This window comes from Formica exsecta, unplaced genomic scaffold, assembly GCF_003651465.1.
Source record: "Formica exsecta isolate Colony F162 unplaced genomic scaffold, ASM365146v1 scaffold247, whole genome shotgun sequence".
Lineage (NCBI taxonomy): Eukaryota > Metazoa > Arthropoda > Insecta > Hymenoptera > Formicidae > Formica > Formica exsecta.
Window position 1 is genome coordinate 1,023,411 of NW_021849743.1, and position 27,166 is coordinate 1,050,576.

The 27,166-nt window shown below is 33.4% G+C and overlaps 6 protein-coding genes across 13 annotated transcripts in view; 2 read left to right on the forward strand and 4 right to left on the reverse strand.

The window, feature by feature from the left end:
* LOC115236226 (centromere protein J) overlaps nt 1-607 on the reverse strand; it is a 6,540-nt gene extending 5,933 nt beyond the window's left edge. Inside the window, exon 1 of one of the 2 annotated variants that reach the window (XM_029808536.1) lies at nt 134-322. The gene's annotated coding sequence lies outside the window, so the exon portion shown is untranslated. Of the gene's footprint in view, nt 1-133; nt 323-366 lie in introns of those variants that run through there. The other variant, XM_029808535.1, reaches the window with a different exon arrangement.
* Nucleotides 608-716: 109 nt separating this feature from the next.
* Nucleotides 717-6,504, reverse strand: LOC115236227 (E3 ubiquitin-protein ligase TRIM33-like). Of its 3 annotated transcripts, none has more exons than XM_029808538.1 (11): nt 5,767-6,504; nt 5,354-5,583; nt 4,947-5,230; nt 4,760-4,870; nt 4,481-4,675; nt 4,297-4,409; nt 2,895-4,178; nt 2,620-2,782; nt 2,354-2,540; nt 2,132-2,284; nt 717-2,042 (listed from the first exon to the last, which is right to left on the reverse strand). In XM_029808538.1, exons 1-11 carry the CDS (start codon nt 6,119-6,121, stop codon nt 1,869-1,871), a joined length of 3,249 nt encoding a protein of 1,082 aa, XP_029664398.1. In that variant the 5' UTR covers nt 6,122-6,504; the 3' UTR covers nt 717-1,868. The 3 variants fall into 3 exon arrangements, with proteins under 3 accessions (XP_029664398.1, XP_029664397.1, XP_029664399.1); XM_029808537.1 differs by having other exon boundaries at nt 2,620-2,785; nt 5,767-6,503; XM_029808539.1 differs by having other exon boundaries at nt 2,620-2,785; nt 5,758-5,855.
* Nucleotides 6,505-7,739: 1,235 nt separating this feature from the next.
* Nucleotides 7,740-9,888, forward strand: LOC115236224 (WD repeat-containing protein 55 homolog). Its single transcript, XM_029808529.1, has 8 exons — nt 7,740-7,959; nt 8,053-8,238; nt 8,397-8,595; nt 8,660-8,842; nt 8,919-8,992; nt 9,068-9,234; nt 9,299-9,513; nt 9,588-9,888. The coding sequence occupies exons 1-8, from the start codon at nt 7,932-7,934 to the stop codon at nt 9,844-9,846; spliced, it is 1,311 nt and encodes a 436-aa protein (XP_029664389.1). The 5' UTR covers nt 7,740-7,931; the 3' UTR covers nt 9,847-9,888.
* Nucleotides 9,889-10,000: 112 nt separating this feature from the next.
* LOC115236222 (cytoplasmic FMR1-interacting protein) lies at nt 10,001-16,723 on the reverse strand. Its single transcript, XM_029808527.1, has 18 exons — nt 16,115-16,723; nt 15,858-16,037; nt 15,584-15,765; nt 14,973-15,497; nt 14,683-14,887; nt 14,386-14,600; nt 14,108-14,238; nt 13,827-13,997; nt 13,665-13,747; nt 13,331-13,399; nt 13,086-13,159; nt 12,568-12,973; nt 12,278-12,477; nt 11,663-12,192; nt 11,476-11,570; nt 11,148-11,386; nt 10,906-11,053; nt 10,001-10,798 (listed from the first exon to the last, which is right to left on the reverse strand). Exons 1-18 carry the CDS (start codon nt 16,322-16,324, stop codon nt 10,586-10,588), a joined length of 3,876 nt encoding a protein of 1,291 aa, XP_029664387.1. The 5' UTR covers nt 16,325-16,723; the 3' UTR covers nt 10,001-10,585.
* A 51-nt stretch (nt 16,724-16,774) lies between these two features.
* On the forward strand, nt 16,775-19,774 carry LOC115236225 (putative neutral sphingomyelinase). Of its 5 annotated transcripts, none has more exons than XM_029808531.1 (7): nt 16,775-16,901; nt 17,421-17,469; nt 17,564-17,737; nt 17,824-18,007; nt 18,166-18,492; nt 18,572-18,677; nt 18,798-19,774. In XM_029808531.1, the coding sequence occupies exons 2-7, from the start codon at nt 17,426-17,428 to the stop codon at nt 19,136-19,138; spliced, it is 1,176 nt and encodes a 391-aa protein (XP_029664391.1). In that variant the 5' UTR covers nt 16,775-16,901; nt 17,421-17,425; the 3' UTR covers nt 19,139-19,774. The 5 variants fall into 5 exon arrangements, with proteins under 5 accessions (XP_029664391.1, XP_029664390.1, XP_029664394.1 ...); XM_029808530.1 differs by having other exon boundaries at nt 16,797-16,901; nt 17,389-17,469; XM_029808534.1 differs by lacking the exon at nt 16,775-16,901 and adding an exon at nt 16,926-17,138.
* Nucleotides 19,775-19,838: 64 nt separating this feature from the next.
* On the reverse strand, nt 19,839-26,930 carry LOC115236223 (rho GTPase-activating protein 26). The gene is made up of 20 exons (XM_029808528.1): nt 26,396-26,930; nt 25,931-26,088; nt 25,733-25,804; nt 24,821-24,922; nt 24,632-24,742; nt 24,400-24,504; nt 23,612-23,683; nt 23,316-23,382; nt 23,069-23,166; nt 22,883-22,977; nt 22,688-22,769; nt 22,469-22,571; nt 22,171-22,392; nt 21,851-21,956; nt 21,282-21,627; nt 21,015-21,204; nt 20,773-20,929; nt 20,611-20,667; nt 20,461-20,540; nt 19,839-20,389 (listed from the first exon to the last, which is right to left on the reverse strand). The coding sequence occupies exons 1-20, from the start codon at nt 26,553-26,555 to the stop codon at nt 20,298-20,300; spliced, it is 2,475 nt and encodes an 824-aa protein (XP_029664388.1). The 5' UTR covers nt 26,556-26,930; the 3' UTR covers nt 19,839-20,297.
* Between the last annotated feature and the right edge of the window lie 236 nt (nt 26,931-27,166).

Sequence of the window (27,166 nt, forward strand, 5' to 3'; positions counted from 1 at the left end):
TATATATATATATATCTGTCATTTGCAAAAGTGAAAAATATGTGTCAAACGTAATAAATAAAATCTAAACAAAAATTCAAGTTTTTGCAAGAACAATAATTACTCATAAGAAGCAAGTACAGGAATAACTTACTTAAAGAAATCATACAATGCTCTTTTGCAGGCATTGAGCAATGCAGTATCAATATTGACACGTAGCTCTGTATGTTTGAATGTTTTAAAAGTTAAACGAAATAAAATGTATTTAAATTGCAGATAAAAAAATCCAATGCGTCTTAATCCAAAATAATAAAAACATTATTTACAATTCACATTTATAATTTTAATTTTCTTTTAAAATCATTCTAGCATTTTATAAATATACACCTATCTCTACAAATATATGATTTTAAGTCATAAATATATTGGATGCTTCACATTGTTTATTCCAATCAAATGTATTGAATATTTCATTCACTTTCTTTTGTAGGAAGCGATATAAATGCACAATCTCTAAATAAAATCCTGATTATGCGATAATATAGTTCCAAAGAATCATGTATATCAAACGGTTATCATTTCAAAATGCCATCCTTGTTATTGCTTGAGATTTTGAGATACCAACTTAATAATTTAATAATCCTGAAAATCTCCAATTTTCATGGTAATAAACAGAATGAATGGATTGGTTAGGAATTATCCGCTAGGAAATTAGAGAAAGTAAAGACCCCAAACATTTTTATAGAGAAACCATCGCTTATAAATATGTGTGTGTGTGTGTGTGTGGGTGCACAAGGAATTATATATTTATATATTATAGGATGCGAGATTTTATACACACGCACACACATTAAAAGAAAAGTTTTTTTATGTGTTACATAAAATATTTGGAATATACTAAGAATATAAATTAATGTACTACATCACAGGCTATCATTTGAAATATCGCACTTGTTGCATACACTATAAATAAAAATTATATATAATTCAACTATATTTAAAGTACATTATAAGTGCTTATATATATCAATTATATTATAAGTTTTTCACTTAGAGTCTGTCAGACTCCAAGTAGGTTTTCCACTTAAAAAAACTTATTTAGTGGAAATATTATAAATGAAATTTTATTCTTATCTTATGTATATTTTATAAAATATTTTGCATGCAATGAAAAAATCGAAGAATATGTTATTTAACAAACAATTGTATATTAAATTAATTATCCTATTAATCAAATATATAATGTTAAGAAGCATTATGCAAGTTTACTAAGGCGATAAAATTTTTTAAGCATAATATTACATATTTAAAATAAACTATAAACTTAATATAAAGGTACTGTTTAGTCAAATTTAACTAAAAATCTATTGTGTCATCACGTGTAAATATTTTGTTAAAATATACATTATAGATAATTGAAACATATCAAAAAAGCTACATGTTGTATTAATAACATTGGCTTGTTACTATGGAGTATTGATATCATTTCATTCAGAATGAAATGAACCGAAAAGATTAATTGCGGATATTTCAGAAATAAAATAAAATGTATATTTTTTCACGTGCTTTGCAATGTTTTCTAAAGTTAATCCTATTATGAGTAGTTTCAGTACTATTTATCACAATCTACCAAATTATTAATTGTATAGTGATACAATTAATAATTAGTATAGTTGATACAATTATGGCTATGTTCTAATATAGACTGTGCAGTACAAAAATCTATGATATATGTAACATGAACTATAGATTTTCTAATATGGCAGTGTATATTGGAACATAGCTTGTATATATAATTGCAAGAGAAATCCAGTTTCAGATAAAACAATTGTTCCCGACGAGATACAACTGATGACACATCATTTGTGCATATATATATATAAAACCTATTAATCATTAATTATACGTCTATATTTTCTATTAGGTGGAAAAACTTCTTCGTCTTCATCTTTGTCAGGTGCGAGAAAAGGATCGTCATAGGCGTAGTTTGGTGCCCATTTTAATAATAATTTCTCAAAAAACTCTTCTAAATTTCTAGCTTCTTGATAAACTTGCGAATCCACCTGAAAAAAATAAGAGTATGAATAGAGATGCAAAGAGAAGACAACAAGATGAGAGATAAAAAGAGTTAATAATAATTTAATTGACTTACAGGATTGTAAGTAAAAGCGTTTTTAAACATGAGTCTGATGTCCGCCATGACTTGTCTCAGATCTATGTAATGATTTATATGATCGGGTTTTAATTTATCCCTGATTATATCTAATGCAATTGGCTTCTTGATAATTCGATGATAATCAGTGATCTGATGACAAAAAACAATCATTGTATTACTTTAACTCGTCGCTTGATTGCCGAATAAAAATTTATTTACCTCACTTGATACAACCTCCCGAAAAGGAAGACTCTGCTCGTATTGACAATAAAGTTCTAGGACGATTCTTTGCGCAATTCGCAATTCTTTAGTATTCATACTGTTTGGTCTTTTCTCGCTGCTCGATATATCGTCCGAACACTCGAGTACATTTGTACACAACATACATTGCCAAGTTTCACTTTCGCTAAAAGAAGTAATTAGTTAATTAGCGAAAAGTAAAAGAGTGAGATAAAGGGAAGTGTGTAGATGAATAGAACACTCACTCCGGAAATGATTTTAAGCTAGGTATATGACAATAAAGATGGAAGACTTTTGGACATTTATCACAACATAGCACCGCGTCTCCTCCATCCATACATACGGCGCACCAGTCCTCGTTCGGATCGTCCTTCATCACCATGGACGTCGTTGTACTTTTCGAATTTTCTGCTGAAATAAACACAGATAACAGAATGAAAGAAAAAGTCTGCAATCAAACATATCTCTGTAAAACAAAATGAAAGATATATATTGAAGCTAATTAGATATAAGAACCAACCTGTTGTATTCTCAGTCATCGAGTTTATATCCTCGTCAGTGGAACTATCGACTTGTGTCGAATCCATTTGATTTCTCTGAGCTTCCGGTATCACCAGGATTCCATTGCTATCTAATTTCGCGATAGTGAGCATCAAATCATTCAATGATTTCTGACAAAATTTATCTAGACTTTTCTCGGTGTCGTCCGATTTGCCAGGCGTGGTAACAGGACTAGGCGTTTTGGGTATTGACGAGCTGACAGCTTGTAACAGCGAAACGGTAGAAGAATTTTGCGACTGCGACGAATTATCGCACGAATTAACGTTTACTACGTTGGCGTTATATTTTTGATTATTGCTGGCCTGTTGATTTCTTAAAGTAATCTTATATCCCTCGTTGGTAGGAAGGACTGTCATATTGGGAGCTGCGTGCTGAGGTCGAGATGCCGAGGTATAAGAGGGAAGGCAAGGATTCGCTTGCTGAGGTATATGCCAACGATGTTGCACGGGATAATTCCCGAGGTGTTGCGTCGAAGGGGGAGTTAAATTACATTGAGGCAGACGTGTCGTTCCAACAGGCGCACTTGCTTGTTGATACGCGTGATGCGGTGGTACTTGAACCATCGCTGCTCCTCTCTGAGGGCTACCACTTGAGGAATATCTATATCCAGGTGGTAATCGATACGACATGTGATTGGTGGATGTTCGGAACGACGGATAAGGAGGCGGCGGAAGGGAAGGATTATGTGCGAGAAGCCCGCGTAAACTCGAGTTCTGTCCAAGCTGATCGAGATTCTGGACCTGCTGATGTGGATGCGTGGACGATGTCACTTGTTGATGACAGTTACCCAGTGGAGGACGTTGCTGATGCATCACCAAAGGTTGTTGTAACCTGTTGTTATTATTATAGTTGGCAGAATACGGTACACGCGGCTGATGCGTCTGTGGCGATGATCGAGGCGGCATATTGTGCGGTGTGGTGGTATACTGTTGCATATAATTTTGAGATTGCTGTTGCGCATGTTGTTGTTGCGACTGTTGTTGGGATAAACAGGGCAGACCCACTTGTTGCTGATAAGAATTTTGTTGCATATTGGTAGATTGTTGCGGTATAGTCGGTCCTGATAACACTGCCAATCCTTGCTGAATAATCGGAATAGTACCGTCCGCATGAGCGTTCATCGAACTTGTTGTTTGCTTTGGCTCACCTTGCTGTTCATTATATGTTGTTGTGTTATTATTCCCAGGAGATATGGATGGATATACTCTGCCATCAACGACTATCGCTCCGATCGATGATACCACTGCAACCAGAAACAACACGTATCGGATTATGTAGCTCATATATAATATTAAAATGTAAAACTAATCGGGCTGAAAATTATTATAAAAATTATGTAATTGTGACATGTCGTCACAAACCTTTTATTAAATCTGGTACTTTTTCTAGAGACAAATGTATTCTGACTGGTATCTCGGGATTTGGAATATCGGCTCGTTTGCTTTTTATCCTTAGTAAATGATTTGTAACAGATCTATAATGATATTATTACAAGTTATATACATTATATATGTACATATGTATGTATCTGTGATTATAGTGTACTTTTTACTATATAATAATTCCATATCTGAGCCTTTATTCAAAGCGTGTGTGCCAAAGAGTATACAATGATCGGTAAGTTTGGATAACTGATCTAAAGCTATTTTCTTCTCATTTAATGTATTCTGCTTTTGATCGCACACCTCATTTAATCTCATTACCAACTGTTTTCCCCTTGTATTAATTGCATTTGTTAATCTAGAAAAAAAGAAAGAATAGAATTAGTATATATCTAAAAAAAAAATGCAAACAAAAAGATTGTACATATATCAGCACACTTACTGTACCACCATCTGTGTTATATCTTGAACAAGATTTTTTTTCTTCTCCAATATTAGAATTTGCCTATCCTCTATAACTTTCATCGCACTTTTTAATAATACTCGTTTGTAGCTGAAAATTATTGTTTATTTTGCAAATCTGCAACTCTCTGATATTTTGTTAATTATTATATATTTACAGATCTTACCTTACTTCTTTGAGCAAAGTAGACATGGAGGAACGAGTTTCAGCAGCAATTTCGTGAATGAATTTGTATTTATGATCACGATGTTCACTGAGTTGACAGTCTCTACAGGTTAGTTTATCGCATGTCTGACAAAATAAAGATAATTGTTCGTGACAATGGATTGTGCAAAACAAGTATCCAGGTATCTTCTTATTTCCTCTTTTGACATTATCTCTATTATCATTTGTCATTTCATCCTTGGGTTTAATTGTGTGATCCTTAGTTATTTTCAACCTTTGATGTGCCTTAAAATAGTTTTGTCCAATATAAGTTAACATTTTGTTGAAACACTCGTTCAAAAATCCATTTTTTAAATCTAAATACACATTTGTACGGCATATAAAGTTTAATACGTAGCTTATAATTACCATAACACAATTCTGGCAAATAAATTCTTCACACTCGACGCACCAACTAGTAGCAGTAGCATTATCGTGACAACTGGTACATTTTTTCTCCTCTTCAGTTTCTTTAGGTTCGTCATCCAATCCCATATTGCTATCTTCCTCCAATAACTTTAAGAGAAATCTGTTTTCAATCAAATTTTCCACTTTGGTAGTTACATTGCAGATATGACACATAATCAGGTTGCTCTCCACTGTAAAGTACAATGAGCTATTATGAGCATAGAATAAATTTAAAATAAAATAATGTTATACAATGTTATACAATGAGATCGAAATAAAAGTCTTTCATTAATAATTTGACAATTAAATGGGCAAATAAATATTAATTTTGTCAGACTATAATTACAATTACATGCTGTAATTACATTACATACACAGCACATCCACATCCACTGATGTATTGTGATCACTGAGCTTATTAGTAACACATGCTATACAAGCCGCGTGTAAGCACTCCAGAAGCTTTGGATCATCTCCCAGGACGAACACTTTATTACAAAAGACACATTTGGACAAAAACGCGCGGATCTCGCTCTCTTGACTTTCGGTAGTGCACTCGATACGTTGATCCCCGCACTCCTCATCGACACAAATTGCATCCTGCGTTTGAGATTGTTGTGAGTCCAGCTTCGAGTTGCCGTTTTGCTCCGAAGGCTCCTCTTTCACGATCACAGGTAACGGAGGTAACGCTGATATTCCCGCCATTAATTCGTTACTTCGGCTCTCCATGATTGTGAAATTTGACGATCCAGCCTCTACCGCTTTCGAGGAGCGGTTTACGTTATAATATGCGGTAGAAAGTTTCTCTCAAACAACGTAACCGATATAGCGCCATGGCAGCCATTTTAATAACTATATACAGGGTGTCCCATAATTTGCGGATCACCCGCCATGTGCAGGTAGAGCACATGAAACCGAGAAGAAAAGTCCTTTACCATTTTGCGATTTTCGTAATAATTATTAAGAAATTAATTTAAAAAGATGGGCCAATCCATGCCTTACACAAGCGCGCGGCGAGAAGAGACTTCCTACTCAGGCGTTGCTTGGTGCGCGGCTAAGCGGTGGGAGGGGCGCTCTATACGGCTACGTAAGAGCGAACGCTGTAGCCACGCGTGTCGAACTATTCTCTCTCTCTCTCTCTCTCTCTCTTTCTCTTTCTCGCACGCGCGGCATAGGAAGCAGAGTTGGGCAAAAATGTAATCTAATTAACAATTACAAATTTTAATTACAATGTAATTCTTAATGCAATTAATAATAACATTTTATAATCGTTAATTATTGCAAACAATTACATTGTTTTATTAATTGCATTAAGAATTACATTGTAATTGAAATTTGTAATTGTAAATTAGATTACATTTTTGCCCAGCTCTGCTTCCTATAGGCGCGTTCCATTTAACGATCGCAACGCTCACGGTATCATTTCATCCTTGTTGTTCACGAAACTTAAACAAAGACAGATGATGCTCGCGAGCATTGCGATCGTTAAGTGGAACGCGCCCTATGCCGCGCGCGCGAGAAAGAGAAAGAGAGAGTGAGAAAGAGAGAGAGAGAGAGAGAGAGAATAGTTCGAGATGCGTGGCTTCAGCGTTCGCTCGTACGTAGCCGTATACAGCGCCCCTCCCACCGCTTCGCCGCGCACCTAGCAACGCCTGAGTAGGAAGTCTCTTCTCGCCGCGCGCTTGTGTAAGGCATGGATTGGCCCATCTTTTTAAATTAATTTCTTAATAATTATTACGAATATCGCAAAATGGTAAAGGACTTCTTCTCGGTTTCATATGCTCTACCTCCACATGGCGGGTGATCCGCGAATTATAGGACACCCTGTATAGTATGTATAATAAATCTACATATATGTATATAGGCGTAAAATAATAGTCATGAGTGTAGAAGTGTAGTGTAGAATAGTGTGTGAGCTGGGACATCATTCGATTTCTTCTGATTGGCTGAAATCCTTTTTGGTCAAAAATGGCGAAATCGGAATATTTGTAAAAATAGTAACTAGTCTAAAGTCCATTTCAAACTATACATTAAAGATTGTGATTGGAGATTAAAGATTGAAATTTAACCAATCAGATCAAAGAAAATCTTAGTTCCTTGTGCTAGTAGCTTTTTATGAAACTGTTCAGTAGTAATCAAACGTGATTGGCTTTTACTTTTAACCAACAAATCAACGGCTGCGGTCGGAAAGACGCTAGAAATGCTTCGAAGCGTTTGATTGACCAATCAGGACAAAGAGAGTAAAGATTTCTTTATTCTAATTGGTTAATGCAATGCTTCGAAGCATTTCTAGCGTCTTCTCGACCATAGCCAACGTCAAGTGTTGACGATGAGCGCTTTTTCTGCCGAACGCGGCCAAGTTTTCCACCATTTTCAGAAATATTTAGTAACTGAATTCTTGAATATTAGAGAAAGAGATATAACCTCAATCGTGTAATTGTAATATTACAAGCAATTGTATTATTAGCTGTATAATTCGAGATTATATGTGAAGAAAAAAAGGTTTTAAAAAAATCAAGATTTCGTTCTTTTTGCAAAAATGCATTGGAAAATGAAGAGATTAATAGGTTCGTAACACCTTCCAATATGATATAGAATCGAAAATATCTACGCATTCGTTTCTTGTAATAATCGATTATTAAATATAATTTTTTTCGCAGATGGTTTGATGTCTGATGATAACGAGGATATGAACAGCGATGAGGATATCGAGGATACAAGCAGCGATGAAGATATCGAGGATATAAGCAGCGATGAGGATTCATCAAACGAATCCTCATCAACATCGGATAGTGATAACGATAGAATTTCTATTATCGAAGAATCAAAAGCTGAAACATCGGCAGGTATTCTTTTCAATTTCTTCAATTTATTTCATTTGTAGATTTTTTCAATTAAGGATAAGCTAAAAACGAAACAAAGCAATTCTACATATTAAAAATAAAGCCTGTTTAAGTTTCTTATAATCTAAATCTAAGATCTAAATGAAGTCTCTTTCTTTAAGATGGGGCATCTTCTCATCAAGACAACAGTAACTTATTGTTAGATGAAGAGAATGAAGTTGTCAAGGCTATATTAAGTGGAAAAGATTTGCACAGGAATCATCCACCAACAATTATATTAGAAGATATGATAACAGATATATGTTTCCATCCTACAGCAGATACTATAGGTGTAGCTAGTATTACGGGAGATATTTTTATGTAAGTTTGATGAAAAGAATATTTTATTTGCATTTTTAAACCTTGCATTTATTTTTCCTACTAGGTACAAGTATAACAATGAAGAGACTAGTCTTGTATCTACTATAGAATTGCATCTTAAAGCTTGTCGAGACATTGAGTTCAGTGAGAATGGACAGATATTATTCTCAGCTGGAAAAGATTTATGTATAGCGATAACTGATGTGGAAACTGAAAAGTTAACTAGATTATATGAGAAAGCTCATGAGTATGTATAATATATTGATATACAGCTTTATTAATATGTCAATTATATTACTAATGCATCTTTCATCATATCTTAGGCAACCTATATATACAATGACGATAATCAATGAGAATGTATTTGCAACAGGCGACGATGATGGTGTAGTAAAATGTAATAATAATTTGCAATACTTCTTAAATTTTTAACTGAACCCCAAAAATGAATCTTATAAAAAATTTTTTTTAGTGTGGGATCTCAGACAAAAGGGAAGTGAACCAATATTTTCCATAAAGAAGGTGGAAGATTATATTAGCGCAATGATAACCAACAGAGATGCCAAGTATTTGGTTTGTTCCAGTGGTGATGGTTGTCTAACGACTCTAAATATACCAGAGAGAAAAATGCACATACAGGTACATTGTACAAAAATCAAATCTGATAATCATATGTCAATCTAATCTATCATATTACACGCAGTCCGAAGAATATGACGAGGAACTGACGTGTCTCGGTTTATTTAAATCCGAAAGAAAATTGTTAACAGCTACTAGTAAAGGGAAAATGTATGTATACAATTGGGGTGAATTTGGATTACATTCGGATGAATTTCCAAACATTACGAAGGCAGCCATAAATTGTATGATTCCCATTACGGAGAATGTTGTAATAACTGGAGAGAACGGAATAATTAGGTAAGAAAGAATTTTTATGACTTACTTTACATATGTGTAACATCTTTTAAACAATTTCTATATATAATAAATAGGGCAACTAGTTTGTTTCCTCATCGTCAACTCGGCATAGTAGGACATCATGACTTTTCTATCGAGACGCTCGATATCAGTAACAATGGAACTTTAATAGCGTCCTCGTCTCATAATAATGACATCAAATTCTGGAATGTACAATATTTCGAGACTTTAAACGTTACCGAATCTGTAAAAGGTGGAAAACAAAAACGGCTCAAACATAATCTTCCAAGCAGTGAAATAAATAATCGATCTGATTTCTTTGCTGAATTGTGATTTTAACAGTTTCGTATAATAAAATAATATAATTTGTACTGTGGTTGTCAATAGTATTTCATGATAATTCGCATGCATATCCTATCTAAAAATATAAATCACATTTTAGTACATATTTTTTACATCGTTTAGGAATAAACAAAAACAAGTAATATTATGAAACATGTGCATTTTATACATAGTTATCAATACACAAGAAGTACTACATAAATTTATGTATGTGATATGAATAATATTCATATATAATGCTTTGTTTTGATTAAACTTGAAATATCTTACAAAATAGATTCATACATATTTCACTACATTGGTGGATCAATATATTTAGATATAATCGTACATATTACCAGTTCTGTTATCTGTGAATGATTAAAGTAAAGCAGTGCACTTATATAAATCTATCTATCTAAACATATGTTGTATGTTATCAATGAGAAATGATTGGAACAAATTCGTGTCATGCTTGTAGACGAAGTTGAGCAACTTCGTTGTTTGTAATCGTTTGTAAATCTCTTTCTCTCTCTAAGTCTGCTTTAAAAAATGTCTATCTAGTAACATTCATAGCAGATGAATTAAATAATACAAATGATATATTTCTACATTGACGATATAAAATATGAATAGTTTTTATAGATACTTTAGAAATATCCTTAAAAAGGAATGATTCTTCTTTTTTTTTTTGAGTCTCCGTTCGAGTTCGCCATTATGACGTAAAATACAGTCTTTTCATAATTATCGCTTATTGATGATTTATTTGACGTAAATATTCCGGTGCATGATAATGCTGTTGCGCATGTGCCAACGAGGGATGTATAGGAGGCGGGAAACAGCGGACATGTTCCACACTTGCCACGTCGCTATCTCCACTCTTCAAATATTTATTTAACACGGCGAATATTTGTGAATTTAGAACTTGAAATCGTCTTATCCGATCTACCATTCTCTTCAGATGCTTTAAAGATAATAGTTATATATTACAATTTCATATAATAAAGATAGTTAATTTATATATATACATGAATAAAACACACGCGGGTGTATATATGTATGTATACTCACTATTCCCTTAACATTCTCGTCTTTACCATCTACACGTTGCACTCTAAGAATGTGATAGCAGAAATCGAGCGCTTCAAACCTACGTTGTTGTCCCAGAAGAACGATCATAGCACATCCAGCCCAGTGTAAGCCTTCGCCGAACAATTCTCTACAATCGGAAAGCGATTGCGGTTACAATTTTTCATGCACTACTTTGAGAAATATATATGTATCGTATATAATGAATTATATTTATTACTAACTCAACAGTAAATTCCGTTTCACCAACGGGGATGCAGTATACAAATTGAAGCGCGCTCCAAAGTCTATGAAATTCCGTACATTCGTCCACATTCATTACACCATTCGCTGGCGGTGGTCCGACCCAAATAGGGTCATCTAGAAAGCTCCGTAATCTGCTGAGCACAACTTCGAATATCGATAAGCCACAGCATAATCGCTCGCGCGTCAATAAATCCCCTTCTCTGGCAATCATTGCTTGCTACAAAATTAAATGATCATGTATAGATGAGTTGTTGAGTAAAATGTAATTTGGATTTGAAAGAGATATATCGCTCATGTTTCCCTTACTTTAGCGGTACCTAATTTATCCACGTTTGGAACAATTTGCAAAGCTGCATATTTTGCTTCCAATCGTTTCTGCTTGGTCTCGGGTTTTTCTCCCTCTGGAAAAATTTATAACAAATATTTAATTTCTTGCATATATATAGATTTTTTATTTCTATTTTATAATACCTGCGAAACAATTCGTCCTCACCTTTACAGTAAGGTCTCGGTAAGATGTTTTGAAAAGGCGCTGCGTGTAACAGATCGCATACTTCTTCTTGCGACAAAGATTGCTCCATCAGAAGACAAAATAGAATCGTATTGCCAAATTCGCGAAAATTATGAAACAGTTCAGTCTTAGCATCTGGATATTGTACGATATCGTTCAACTGAGCGTGATAATAGCCTAAAACACCGGGGGATCCGTAATCGTATCGTGGAAGTTTGCAGACTTTCGGCATAGCTTCCATTAAGGTCTTGGTAAATTGGTGCAAACTTCCTTGGATTAGAGTTTTGACAATCTTCAAAAGTTCTTCCATAACTACAGCTATCCCTTGATATCCAAGGAGTTTGCATATGGTACGAAAGTGATGTGGACCAACGAATCCTGTATATTGTCCATATTGAGTGCTATAAGCCAGGTTCAATTGTTTACTACCCCACAGATAGTGATGGGACATTTGCGGAGGTTTATCTCTATGAACTGGTTGTACAAATTGTAGACCGCGACACTTAACAAATCTGTACAAATGCATCAAATAATTTATGTTAATATCGAATGATATATGTCAAACATACAAGATGTGCTAAACGCGTATAAACGTACCTATTCGTGGCAGCATTGTAACAATAATTTGGCAAAAAGTCATAGTTCAATTCCCAAAATACATGAAGAGTGATTCGTCCATAAGGAGCTAGAACGTTGTGATTAGCTTCCCTAAACATAGCATCATATTCGTCTAGCGCGAGCCACTTACTTAAAAGTTTATGAGTAAGACGATTGACTTGTAACAATCCGTCTAATTCCTGTCAAATATTAGCAAGCGAGTAGTTGCAAAAGGCATTGTTATTTTTACAGTGAGAGAAAATTATTATACGTTCTCGGGGAAGACTTACCACAACTCCCGTTATATCACCAGATTCGAACTTGCTAATGGCCAGATCCAATGATTTTTGCATATCCGCGTTAATACGCTGCGTTATAAGTTTATTCAAATCGATGCTTCTTCCAAGTAGCTGAACGTGTCGCTGTTTCAACAACGTTTCGTATCTATTAGCACGTGGATACGGAAGTAGATATGCCCCGAGAGCTACGCACTCTACCCTGAATCGTTTGTCCAACAGAATACTGGCCGCCAGCTGCTTATAATGTGCGAAAATCTGTTCGCTAAGTTTGTATACAAATTGATCGAAGCACAAATTCACTTCAGCTTCTACTTCATCATATAGAAATTGCTTACGAAATATAGTCAGCGCGTATAACGCGCTATCGTTATATAAATCCAGAGGATATAAAACGTATCTGTGAAACGGTAATAATAATATATCATGTAAAATGATAATTTAATTTCGTTGATAAGAATTGCTATCACAGCATTGATATATAACCGTGTTATATCATACAATAAACTTACTCCATCATCGATGGTTCCTTACTTCTTAATATATGATCAGTCAATATCCATGGCATAGACATTTCAATGGGAAACTGAAACATATATTTATTGATTAAATATTTGAATATAAAATACGTATGGACTGTATCTCTGAGCATGATATGGCACATCTGCCCGAGAGAAACATAGATAAGTTTTAAAATTCCGACATGTTTCTTACGGCATCAGTTATCTATCGAACACAGTAGCAAATGAAGAAGTACCTGAATGCGTTTCTCCATGGTGATCAGGTCGCTGCACTCTTCATTATGCTGGTGACGTACTTGACATTTCTAATCATATAAATAAATTACAGAATATGCTATTTTCACATAATATTAGCTTCATGGCTAATGTATAAAGAAATTGCAAAACTAATGTCCATTAATTGGTAAATCTTATATGTACAGTTCTTATATGCTTGAATCAAATAAATAAAGTGTTCACATAACACACAACTGTTGGTTTTTTCTAATCGGCAAATTATACGATGCGGCAATTCCAAGAATACGCTACCTGATATTAGTCAAGTTAAAATAAATCAACATTATTATTTACCTGTATTTTCCTACCCATTGTCATTTCTAAATAAAATTCTCTATACCATAGTTGTGATAAATCGCAACAATTCTGTAGAGACTCTGTGAGCAAAGAAAAGAAAAATTGTTAAGAGAAAGCAGAAAATAACTGCGAATTTAAAAAGAATCGACATCTATTTACCACTGAAATTCAATAAATAACTCCAGTAGAAACTGGTTTTGTGAAACTGATCGATTTGAACGAGATATTGGCCATCGATATCTTTCCTTAGAGTGCGTTTTCCACCGCTTTTATCGGCGATTAACGATTCCAACATAGTCCGTACCATATAAAGTTGTGTAGAGGACGGACCTATATTGCGTTTTATCATAATCAATTCTCAAACTCGATCGCAATTTCAAAGTTAAAAATAAAAATAGGAAAGTAAAAAGTAATATGCAATATCTTAATGGTAAACTGACCAACGTTTCTTCGCGGGACTTTAATGCCGAATCCATTATCTGGATCCTTTTTGCCTTTTAATGCGGGATCTCCGAGTGGTTCCACTCCAAAATGCCAATCGGCGCAAGTTTCTCTAACGGAAACGATTATACTAAAACAAAATGAAGACAAAAGAAATAAGAGAAACCACTCTGGTATTTTTAAAACTATTTAGATTTCTAAATAATTTGCACAAATGTCGCTCTTGTAAATGAAGAGGAAGATGGTGACATTTCTACAATATATAATTTATGCTAACCTTCTGATCAAATCCTTTTTATTCTTGATTGCTTTCCTTAAGGGTTCACGTAACGCGAGTTGTACAAAATCTTGCAATTCAGCATATATATTTCTACGTATTGCATCGATAAAAACAGTTTCCATACGTGCCATCAATACCTGCAATCCTTTAATCATTGCTATAACTTCTATAAGAGCAAATTTCTCTTCGTCGGTATAATTATAACGTGTAGCCTATGTAAAAAAAGAAATATTAGTATAAAAATGATTATTTATATATGGTCACATAAATTAGTAAATTTCATAATATCCTTACTCTTTCATATTCTTCAGCTTCTTGTGGACATTCTTTGTTCATATGATGGTCAGTAGGATGCAATAGTTTCCAACTGTATAGTTCCGTTACAACGCTAGTCCATTGCGAAAGCAACTGTAGTCCACGTAATGCCAACTCCGCAGTATCCCGATTTTCTGTATCGCTTCGACATTCCTTATATGTTGTAGTAACCTCGTTACTGTACCTGAATACAATTATCAAATGTATCACATTACTAGTAGCTGATATTAGATGAAACCGAATATGAACGAGATTATATTGGAAAATACCTTGCCAATTCACTGATGTATTTTACATGATCCTCTCTAATTTGAGGAAGATGTACCATAAGATCAGCTTGTGGACTCATGCTGTTCGACGAAGCAGATAACGGCCATTTTGACGCATCAAAGTGTTTCGAACGTTTGATATAATTAAATGGCGCAATTTGCATATCTCCGAACAATGGAACTACTTCTAAATTCTTAAAGATTCTATCAATTCTATCTAACTTCAATTTTTTTTTCTGATCAAGTTTATTGATGTTACACAATTCGCTATCCATTAAGAATAAACCAAACCCCATCACTTTCACCAACATGTGCTTTTCATTAGGTGTAAGATACATTTTGGTTTCAAACATATGAACACAAATATTGACAACATCTGCGAGTAATTCTTCGTATCCTGTAATCTTCTCTAGATTTTCTTTAACTGTGTCGCGAATTTTATTCTGTGTTGCCAAGAACATTGACAAATTTTGTGACTCTTGCAATGTCTGAGAATCTGACATTACTTTCAAAAACTGTGCAGCTCTACAAAATAGAACAAAGCACATTTAATTTAAAATAAACACACATTTAAAGAGAAATCCAATAAAATTTTATTTTCAATATGTTACCTTCTATATGTAGAATAATCATTCTTCACACTAGATTTCATGTTCTTCAATTCATCCAATACAGCAAACATATTGATGAATTTTCCCAAAGTTAAGAGATATGCTTCGGATACAAAATCTTTTCTTTTCTCATGATGACACAATCGCTTAACTTCTCCGGAAAATCGTTCTATCGCTTTTCTCTAAAACATAAGTATGTATGTAAACATATATACAGAGAGAGACAGCCAAACTAAATATAGTTATAATATAATAAGCTACAATTTGTGCTTACTTGAAAATACATGAAATTTAACAATTTATTGACTTCGGGTGCCAGTACTTCCACAGTCTTTTCATAAATTTCCACCCTATTCGGCTGTTCATTAGATTTCGGTTGTGGAATTGCACGCGAACAACATCTCCAGGTATATAACATGACAGCATGTTCTAAACCTTCTTCTAATAATTCGTTCTAAAAAGATATTTCCAATAAAAATATCTTGTTAATATTCAATTATTGACAAACGTAATTTTAAAAGATAAGCTTACCAAACTCGCGTGTACAGTTGCTTCTTCAATATACTTGGCAATGCCTGTTACAAAACCGTTTCTGTCTTCGAAATTGGTATCGAAGTTCGCTTGATATACTACGGAACATGGTTGAGCTTCTATACAAGGTTGTTCATCCGGTAACGTAAATTCATCCAATACATCAACGTTCGACAGAGCATCGCCCAGAGTAACTTTGTCGGTAGTCATCTCGTCGATGGTGTGCTTGTGTTGTAAAATTATAGAATGAAAGATACAGCAAATCCCAGCAGGGGATTAAGTATGTCCAACAGCCGGATGTATTTCTACGTGTGTGGTACTTGCACAATCATCATGACATATTCCTGAGATGATTGTTGAATCTGACGTTCAAAATCACGAATGAGATTGTGGATCGTGGGAAAGGAAGCTTCAAATGTCAGATCATCAAGAAACATTTGGGGATGACGAATGTGTCTGATGCACTATCGCATAAAGTCTATCCCGATAATGAATCTCGCCAACACTGCTTTCCGTTGCCGTTTTTCGGATTTTCGGATGTCAAATGATGTCAAAAATCAGTAACATAACACGGCAGGTATACACATACACGGGATAAGAATATGTCAGAGAACACGTCTGAATGAGGAGAGAATCGAAGGACAATCGATTCGATCTATCGATTGTGCTTGATAATCACACATCCGAGACACGCCCGCGTTCATTGTTCATTGGCTTAAAATGGCTAAAGTGTCTACACGTCTACATGTTTCCGATCACCAATCACTATTTATATAAATAATTGACGGTAAATTCCTCGATTTGTGTGTGTGTGTTGTTTGTAACCAAGGGCGCTATTACACGCTACCGATTACCGACAATTATCGGTGTCGTTGCGCAGGAATAATATATCGCAGAAAAGCTGCGCAGAAACGACACCGGCAATCGTCGATAGCTTGTACAGAAGAGCGCTAGAAGAATTAAAAAAAATATATAGAATGTAACTGTCTTTAATTAAATTAAAGACAGTTATTTGAAAAAAAAAGTTAAGGGATATATACATATATATGTGTATGTATGCTTACTGATAAGGACTTGTCAACACTGATAATAAGCGAGTATGAAGAAAGGATATCGGGGAAATAAGTTCGCCACTCTTTTTTTTCTTTTTTTGCAATTATATTTATCTACATCCTACTCGCTATTAAAAGGCATGACACTGTCAATTGTCAGAAAAAATCGCAATATGCTATTTTAGAATTAAGCATATTTATCGTATGTGTTATATTCTCTAGTAATAATTAATAGAGATACGCTCTCGAAACAGGAACGATGGCAAACGAGATATCAGCGAGTATTTTGACACTAAATTGTTGGTGAGTAAAAAAAATGTCCAGTTTTATATTTTATACAAAATACGTATCTCTAGCTGTAATGATTTCTAATTATTTTTGTTTAAATACTTCACAGGAGCATACCATATGTTTCAAAGGATAGAGCCGCACGTATATCCGCTATCGCAGATAAGTGTGCGAGCAGAGAATACGATATAATTTGTTTGCAGGAAGTTTGGTCTATTCAAGATTTTAAAGTGATAAAGACAAAAGTACAGGAAGTTCTTCCTTATTCGCATTACTTTCATAGGTATGGTATTGTACGTTAGACATTTAGATAATCGCCATTGTTCACCATGAGATCGTACATTTTTCCTTTTCTTTTTTTTTGGACAGTGGTGTCGTTGGATCAGGAGTATGTATCTTATCACGGTATCCTATTTACGACGTTATATTCCACAAATGGCCTTTAAATGGTTACGTGCACAAGATACATCATGGGGATTGGTTCGGCGGTAAAGGTGTTGGGCTATGTAAAATTAAGATTCTCAATATGAATATTAATGTTTACACCGCACATGTACGTTTGCTTAACACACTTTTTCATCATTATTTTCATGACATTTAATTGAGTACAAATCTATTTATATAACAATATAATATGTGATAAAGCAGAACTTGTGTTGTGATTTAAAAAAATAAGTGCTAAAAGTATTATTCATTGCTTGTTCTTTGCAGTTACATGCTGAATATAACCGAGAGAACGATGAATACATGGCTCACAGAGTGCTGCAGGCATTTGATACTGCGCAATTTATAAGAATGACCAGTGGTGGCGCGGATGCTGTGATATTAGCTGGTGATCTCAATACTGAGCCGCAAGACTTAGCATATAGGATTATGTGTGGCGTTAGCGGTTTAATGGACGCGTGCCCGAGCAGTGCGAGTCACATAGGGACCAATGAATGTGCCAATAACAGTTACACATGCTCAAAATTCGCTCAAACGAGACCAGATGGGAAGCGTATAGATCATATTTTATACTTAGGTTCAAAAACCGTTAAGGTAAGTGATTTAACGTGCATCTTATGAAAGCATTAATGTTATACGACAATGTATATCTGAAACGCCATAATTTTTATAGGTTGAAATTACAAATTTCCAACATCCTTTGCCAAATCGCGTGCCGTATAAAAATTTTAGTTATTCAGATCATGAAGCTGTTATGGCTACACTTAAATTCACCAATGGTGAGTTTAACAGTTAAAGGATTCCACATGTATTATTTCTCTCAACCTATTTTCTCGGGTAATATTTTAGATAGATATATATTTTATATTATATAATTTGTTCTATACATTCTTTCACAGATGAACATGGCATAAACAATTTAGATGTAACAGATTCCTTAAAAGAAGCAATTGAAATTTGCGAAACCGCGTTGAAAAATGTACAACGCCAACGTTTCTGGTATCTGTTGTCAGGTTGTATACTGATCATTCCATTAATTTGGTCTCTTGGGCTAAACTGTATGTTGGACAAATCTATAGGTATCGACATTGGTTTGAATATACTACGTATATTTTTGACTGCAATATTATGTTACGCTCTCTTTATGAGTTCAATATGGAATAATGTAGAGAAAAATGCTTTAAAAGCGGGATGTTTAGCTATAGAAATTCACATAAAACGATTGAGTGATCTACATTGAAGCGCTGAACGTCAAATCTATATAATACTAAATATTTTTAAGAAAGGATTTATAATATACAGTGAAAAATTAAAAATTGATCGTGCTCAAAAAAAAATTTTTTTTTAAGTTTTTATATATTCTCTTAACATGTAGTGGAGATATATACTTATAACTTAAAAAAAAAAAATGGTATTTATTTTAAGCTTGCATTTATATCCTTTAGCGTAATACGATTTTATTAAATGAATAAAACTTGGATTTACAATAGATTGACTTGAACATTAAAAGCGAGATGCGAATACTAAGATATAAACTATAAAACTGCATCGCCGATAACCATGTCTCTTTAAAGTTACATTTTATTAACGAATTGTAGTACTGTGACTATACTTTAGATTTGTATTTAGAAATAATTGGTATTTACTGATCGACCAATTGTATGAACTATGCATATCACGTGAATCGACGGCATTTTGGTAATATATATATCTATTGACATTTTCATGCGTATATGTTTCCATCATAATATCGAAAATGAAATTTAATTCTTGCAGTTTTTGAATTCAGCACTCTTTTATACATTATCGCGTTTTGTTGTATACAAATCGTGCTTTGCGTTTCTAATAGATTTAAAAAAAAAAAAAAAAAAAAAAACACCAAAAAAAAGTTTACTCTATATGTACAAAATAAGTTTGTAAAAAATTTTCTGTACCTAGTATTCAATACATTGCATTATATATATTTTATTATATTATAATACAATAGTATAAACGAATGGTTATTGCCTTTAAAATCTCCTACAAGCTCCATATGGAATTTCCATGTACATATATGGGAATCTTTCAATATAAATGTGTATTGAAATACATCATATATATTAATTCTATATATGGTCCTTATGCACATATATATCACTCACAAGTGATTATATATACAATTTAGATACATAGAGTAAAATGGCTTTTCTAATAAATAACGCTTATACGCGCGCGAGTATATATATATAATTGACTAAGCAGTGTGTATAGCCAAAGAGAATTAGCAACGCGAATATTTTTAATATCGCGTTATAACTTTCACAAGTTTGCTTTCTTCAGCAATACCAAAAGTAATAATTAAAATAACATTTCATAATGATGGAGAATCTTCAACAAACACTTTGGTTTTTTCGTAATATTTAGGGCAGCTGCTCAACATAATTCTTGGGCACTAAGCCCGTTTTACCGTTCAATGTGCCTTCTAACCAACCTGGTTCTAAGGAGGCTTTGACTGTAATAACATATATTTTGTTACGCGAATTTGTATAAAGATTAAAAAAACATTTCACATTTCAATCTTACCATTTGTGATAATTTGATTTGGTTCAAATGATAACTCGCCATCGTTTTCCGCCATACACGCATACAGAGTTCGTACTCTCCTGAAAATTCATATAAACATTAAAGTTAAAACAATCTTTGAATCTAAACTCTTACATATATAATACTTACCAAATTCCTGGCATTTGACCGGGACTCGAACGTCCACTATTCGGTGAAGTATTAATGCTATAATCATAGAATAAAATCAATAAAAGATAATAATACTTAGAGATAAAATATACAACAAAATATAATTTTCTTTGTCATTAATGAAAAGGTAAAGATTCTTACGGACATATCGACGAGTTACTGCGCTGAGGGTAAGCCGTAGGATAGTGTACAGATATCATGGTGCCACGTTTTTGTTTTACCGGTAATTCGCCTGTAAACGGATGTGGATCTGACGCGATCGATTCGCTCGAACTACTTGTATTACCACCACTCAGAACTGGAATAAAGAATTTTAATTCAGAAAATGATAAGACTGCAAATCGTTACGAAATAATAGCAATAGAAAAAAGAAGGATATAAACCTTTTTCGGCTGAATGATACATAAGATTCGCATTGGTCAATTTTATCCGACCCCCACGACTGTCCAGGTACGATGGTATACGATGACTCGTATTGTCGAGATCTTCGTAATCCCCGTTATTTCGTTCATCGACGGTAGGTGATTTGTTAACGGTTAAAGCCTGGCCGTCATAGTAGGATCTTGTAACAAGCTGTATACATATGTATAGAAATAAATTATTCGTATAGATTAAATACCGAAAGCAATAAGTAAATGATTAAAACTCACGTGCGCGTGTGACGATGTAGCGGGTGTAACGGCTACCGCTGTGTGCCGCGGATATCTTAAGAATGCCGTTCCATTACCCGAGGAAGTTGGGCCTTCCTCCACTTTGACACATTGCGATTTATTCGGAACCACGGTGGCTTGCACTGCCGTTACGCGCGATGAATCTTGGGGTGGCCCGGCTATTATTCTTTCACAATTCTCGATCAATATCTCCACAACAATATTGTAAAATTTAATATCCATTATAGAAGCCACCGTTTCTTCTTCCGGTCGTAGCAAAGTTGGACCAAAACATACCGCCAAGTTTCCCACAGTCATTAGATTTTTATCACTTTTCTTCGCCACACTGAAATTTCGTTTGATCCAAGTGTTGAGCAAAATATGACAAATGTACAATACAACATGGAAGATTCTGGATAGATAGCGATTCAATATCTTTGAATCGGAGGATAAATAAGTAATCGTAGACACACACACACACACATATATATATATATATATATATATATATATATATATATACACACAATAGAGCGCTGAATTTGATGTATAGACAAATAATCTCTTACGTGCAAAGATGAGTGATAAGAAGAATCAGCATATTGAAGTTGGTCTTAGGTAGTCGATAAACGAGGTTGTGTATATCAATTATCCGAGTTTCCTTCATTTCCTGTTCTGTTAGATGCCACACAATAAAAATCAAGATGAAACTTTAGCTCTTTGACTCGATTTTACTTATGTACACGAGTGTCGAATATGAGATCAGCAAGGAAAGAAAACAAATAGTGATCGTTCTACAGAGAGAAAGAAAGAGCGAGAGAGAGAAAAGCAAATTGTGTGCAAGTAGCAAAAATAAAACAAGTATGTTATCAAGAATACCTATACGCACTCGCAGCTGTAATGAAGCTGTTGTAATATCGGAAAGTCATTAACGGCTCGGACAACGTTCTCAGGTATGTTTTAAGCGCGCTGGTAATAGTTTTGCTCTCCCATTCGAAACGATCGTTCAAGTTGAGTTTGTCTACTTTCCTCTTATCGAGTCCCATTATCAGGAGTTTGTTTACCTTAGAGGCGACACCGACTACTCTGTATAAACCTTGTTCTTCGAGTCCTATCGAACCCATAATTATTAAATGATTAAAATGTTCGATTAGATTGCGTAAAAAAAAAATCATAATTATATCTACCTCTATCCTCGAGGGCCGCAATACACTTGGATACGAACGTAAAACCGTTTTCATCCAATGTCGTATCCTCAGATTTTGCGGAAGAACCTAATCGCGGAAAAGTCTGAAAAATATTTCGATGATTAAGAATAATTCCTCATTCATAAAGGATAGAAAATTTAACAATAATAGTAAAGAGACGACCATCCGAACACTATCGAAATGCATTGAAGTACTCACAGGTTCCTTTCCATCCATGGCATCCATCCACAATTTTCTATCCTCTTCGGAAAGCGCTTGAAACGTATATGTTATATTAGGTCTGGAACAAAGAGATGGAAACACTTTTTTTAATTATCTTCTGTTTTTATGGTAAAATAATTTTAAGACGAAATAAAATCCTATGTGCGCGATACAAAATCGAATTCAACTTACCTATCAATGGCAGTGATATCGAAGCAAAATCTTTTTTCAATACTGTCTGATGTGCGTCGTATGCAAGACGCTAGCGTAAAAGTTTCCTTGCTGCTCTATCGAAAAAATATTGAAAATTATTCCAAAGATAACTGTGCGGGATATTATTACACATATTAATATATAATTAACTTTTCTTTGACTTACAAATTTACCCGTGAGTTGATTGTAAGGGATCATAGTAAACTCTTTCTTGTCTTTCTGATATGTGCAGTATTGTTTTGTCCATGTTGTACCAAACGCTTCTGCAAATATCATGTTGCAGTTAGTAAGCTATAGCAATATTCATAATTAAGATCATAAGATAAATATTTAAAAAAAGGATTTACAATAAGATTATTTAAACAATCGATTTCTATACCAAGTATGTCTTTTTACACTACAATAAACTTACTTTTCTCCATTAGAAATAGATAGCCTTCGCGCGAGTGCAATTTGTTGAGACCACTTTCTACCGTGGACTAAGAAAAAAAATGACATGTGAATAAGAGAGATATGTACTTTTTGTTTTATAAAAAAAAAATCTATTATAAAAATAACTATTTTAATATGCCCAAAATTTTCCTCTTGTGCATTCTCTCTACCTATTAAAGTAATATTTAGCAAACTATAACAAAACGACGTATTTCTATGTATAGCTATGTTTGAGTAATTAAGAATAAAAAATACAAAAATTTCTATAAAACGTACCTTCTTCATGTCCTTCATTTTATTCATAAGTGATTCGGTTTTATCCCGGGTAGCAAGGAAATTCTCTCTAGTCTTGTGAAACACACGCACACACACAAATAAAAAATCGCAATTAGTAAGCAATTTATCAATCATGCTGTTATCAATCCTATTAGATATTTACATCAACACACAATAATTTACTCTCAAATCTTATATTATTCGAAATCTGATAACTATAACTCATAGATTCCTTATAAAAGTTCTTGACCAACATCTTCTTCAAAAAAAAGTTATTGAATGTTTAATAGTACATACTTTGTTAAATTTATAAATTTTAATGTAGAAAATAAAATGTAAAATATACATAAATTGAAATTGTTTTATTAACAATTGTATATACGCGCACGTTACTTGCAGAACTCTATATATTTGTGCTCTTTGAAAAAACATTCTAACAAAACTAACTTTCTATTAATTAGCAAATCTATAAGTTGTTAACGCATTTCTTGTAACATGTGATATTTGCTACTTCACAAGCTAACAAAAAGATTTCAGTGATATTAGAAATACTATAGAGCAGACACGTATCTACATGTTAGTGATGCTTAAGATTCTTTTGCAGTACAAAGAAACACAGCAATAGCACGTTAAGAAATAATTCTATATATTATTATTATTGTGTCTCTTGCAATAGTATATATTAACTCGAAATAAATATACTGGCCAGATAAAAAATATTTTCTTCAATATTATTCAACATGTATGTTTAAGCAGCTATAAATATGTCATAGAGATTAATCACCAACCTTCTGAATCTTTAATTGTAGCTCTGTCATGTAAGGTTTAAAATCTTTCGCTACCTCGTGGCCTTGATGGTAAAATGTCAGCCATCCAAACATAAATCCCAATAGCTAGAACATTTTATGTTACATTACTGTAATATACTAATGATTTACAGTCATTACAATTCGATGCGCGTGGCATGTATGTTTAATCTAGATACACACAATAGAAAATAATGGAACTATTTGCTATTACCGTTTCAACAAATTCAAATTTTTTCCGCTCTTGAACTTCTTGCAATAAGAATACATATTCTAAGCTAGCTTGAGAGAAGTGTCTTTCAGCCATCTCCAATGTTGCATCGGCCTACACACACACATGCACATACAATATCAACTATTTAATAATATACAATTCTAATTTTTTATAGATCATTAAATATACCTCTTGCAGCACATTGTCCTGTTTTTTAGTGGATAAATTTAAATAACGTTCTTGACTTTGACAAAATTTAATCGTTTGTTTTTCAAATTTCTTTTTACCATCCTGAAAAATTAAAATCATGACAGAAATGGGATGATTAACATTGATGTTTGATTAACTATAGTAAAGTTTAATTAGCTATACTTTTGATGTATATGTCCAGAAATAAATAGCTCAACTATATGAGAGTTTATTTTTGAGAATAAAAAAAGATTACATAAATGTGGAGTTGAAAACAATTAATTTTTAAATATTACATATAAAAATTTTTTATAAACTTGTCTTTAAGAAGAAACCACATTTCTCAATGCAAACATTAAGCTCTCTTATAATTTACATTAGTTTGCTTATACATATGAGTATTTATCAACTTAATATCAGAAAATAAGTCATTTCCCTCTCAATAAATATACTATGTCAACTATGTAACTCATACAGATTCAAATATGATTCATTCGTTTACTTTGATGCATACTTTTGCTACATAATAAAAGTCAAATTGACTCATCAGATCAGAATATATACTGTCAATATCTACTACTAACACAAAGAGAAAATAACAATAGTCTTTGTATCATTAACCTCCCAAGAATTCTTGCAAAATTCTACTGTAAGTAAGAAATGTACATAATTCAAAGCATTTCTAGATTAATATCTATATAAATTTCTTTCATTCTCAAAATAAATAGAATTCCAACATTTATTTCTAAGACACAACCTGTATATATAGAATATATACAATATATTGCAAATACAATATATGCAAAAAATATATATATATATTAAAAATAGAATCATACAGATGTATATAAAATACTATATATAAAATGCTATGTATAAAATGCTATAAAATATTACTAAATAGCATTTTACCTTAACTCCCCCGATATGTTCCTTCCTAAAATTCTCCAAAGGCAATATAATCTGATCATACGCACGTTCCAGCTAAAAAAAAAAATCGATTTTAGGAAATGACAATATCATTGTTAGAAATATAAAATAATGTATGAAAAATTTCATAAGTATAATATTACACTTTAACAGCAAATATACATTCAGAATATTACATACCATGCGATCTCTTTCATCTTCTATGGATGCGATAAGTTTGCCAAATTCTTTTAAACTTTGAGATATATGAGTTTCATCCTCAGTTTGGCTCTCCCCAATACATTCAAAGCTAAAGTTTTGTAATGTTTTGGAAAAGGCTCTCTGAGCTCTGGACAAATCTGAAAAGATATTATTCATTAACTTAACAGATTAACATATCAAAAAAACTAGATTACGCTACAAAGAAACTATCTTCCACAATACAACGATATATCTTTAATGTGGAAAAAGAATAAAATACAAGCTAAATGTTATTCCTAAATACTTTGTTGTTCAAGAATATAGTACATATTGAGTTAATAATTACGAATATCAAAATAAATATATATATACATAACAGCTGTTACAAAATTCGTATCTCTTTATAGTTGGAGTAAAAAAAAAAAGAAAGAAAAAAGAAACATGATATCATGTGCTAGAACTTACTTTTAGCAGCTAATAATAAATCTTTAACCTCTTTAACGAGCCGCTTAATCTGTTGACTGGTTTTTTCTAATTCGCGCTCGTGATAGTGCAAATTCTCACGGAAGTACGGACTGTCGGTTAAACAATCCGTAAATTCTAATGGTTTAAGGCCAACACCCATTCTCGCTTATTTATGAAAATTCAAGAGTCATTAAGCGTAAGACGGGAGGAGGCCGGATTTGCTCGCGAGTTCGTTGTCACCCTTGATCACCCGCGATAAAACGTACAATCATTATCATTACTGCAAGATTATTCGCGCAGATTCGCGCACAGATTCGCCATCACTGCGACGTGCAATGTGTCCAAACACCTCACACTTTAACCTCGACTGTATATATGACCGACATATATGTGCATTCATGGTTACGTTCGAAAATTCGCTCGTCAACATGGAATAGCGTTTGATTGACCAATCAGGACAAAAGGAACTAGAATCTCTCTATCTTTATTGGTCAATCAAACTCTGCTTTATTCGACAAGTAAATTTTCGAACGCAACCCAACTCGTGCGTCAGATTTTTTTATGTCATAAAATAAAGATAAAGACATGATGGGTAAATTATATAAGCCACTCATTAAGAATAGTCAATTAATTATAATTTATCTATAAAATTATCTAATATTTACGTAAAATTTATCACAAATGATGCGTTCTTTCGTCCGGCATAAGTTTATCCGATTGACTTGAATTAATAAAAAAGCACAGACACGATGAGATTATTCTCGAAGAGCG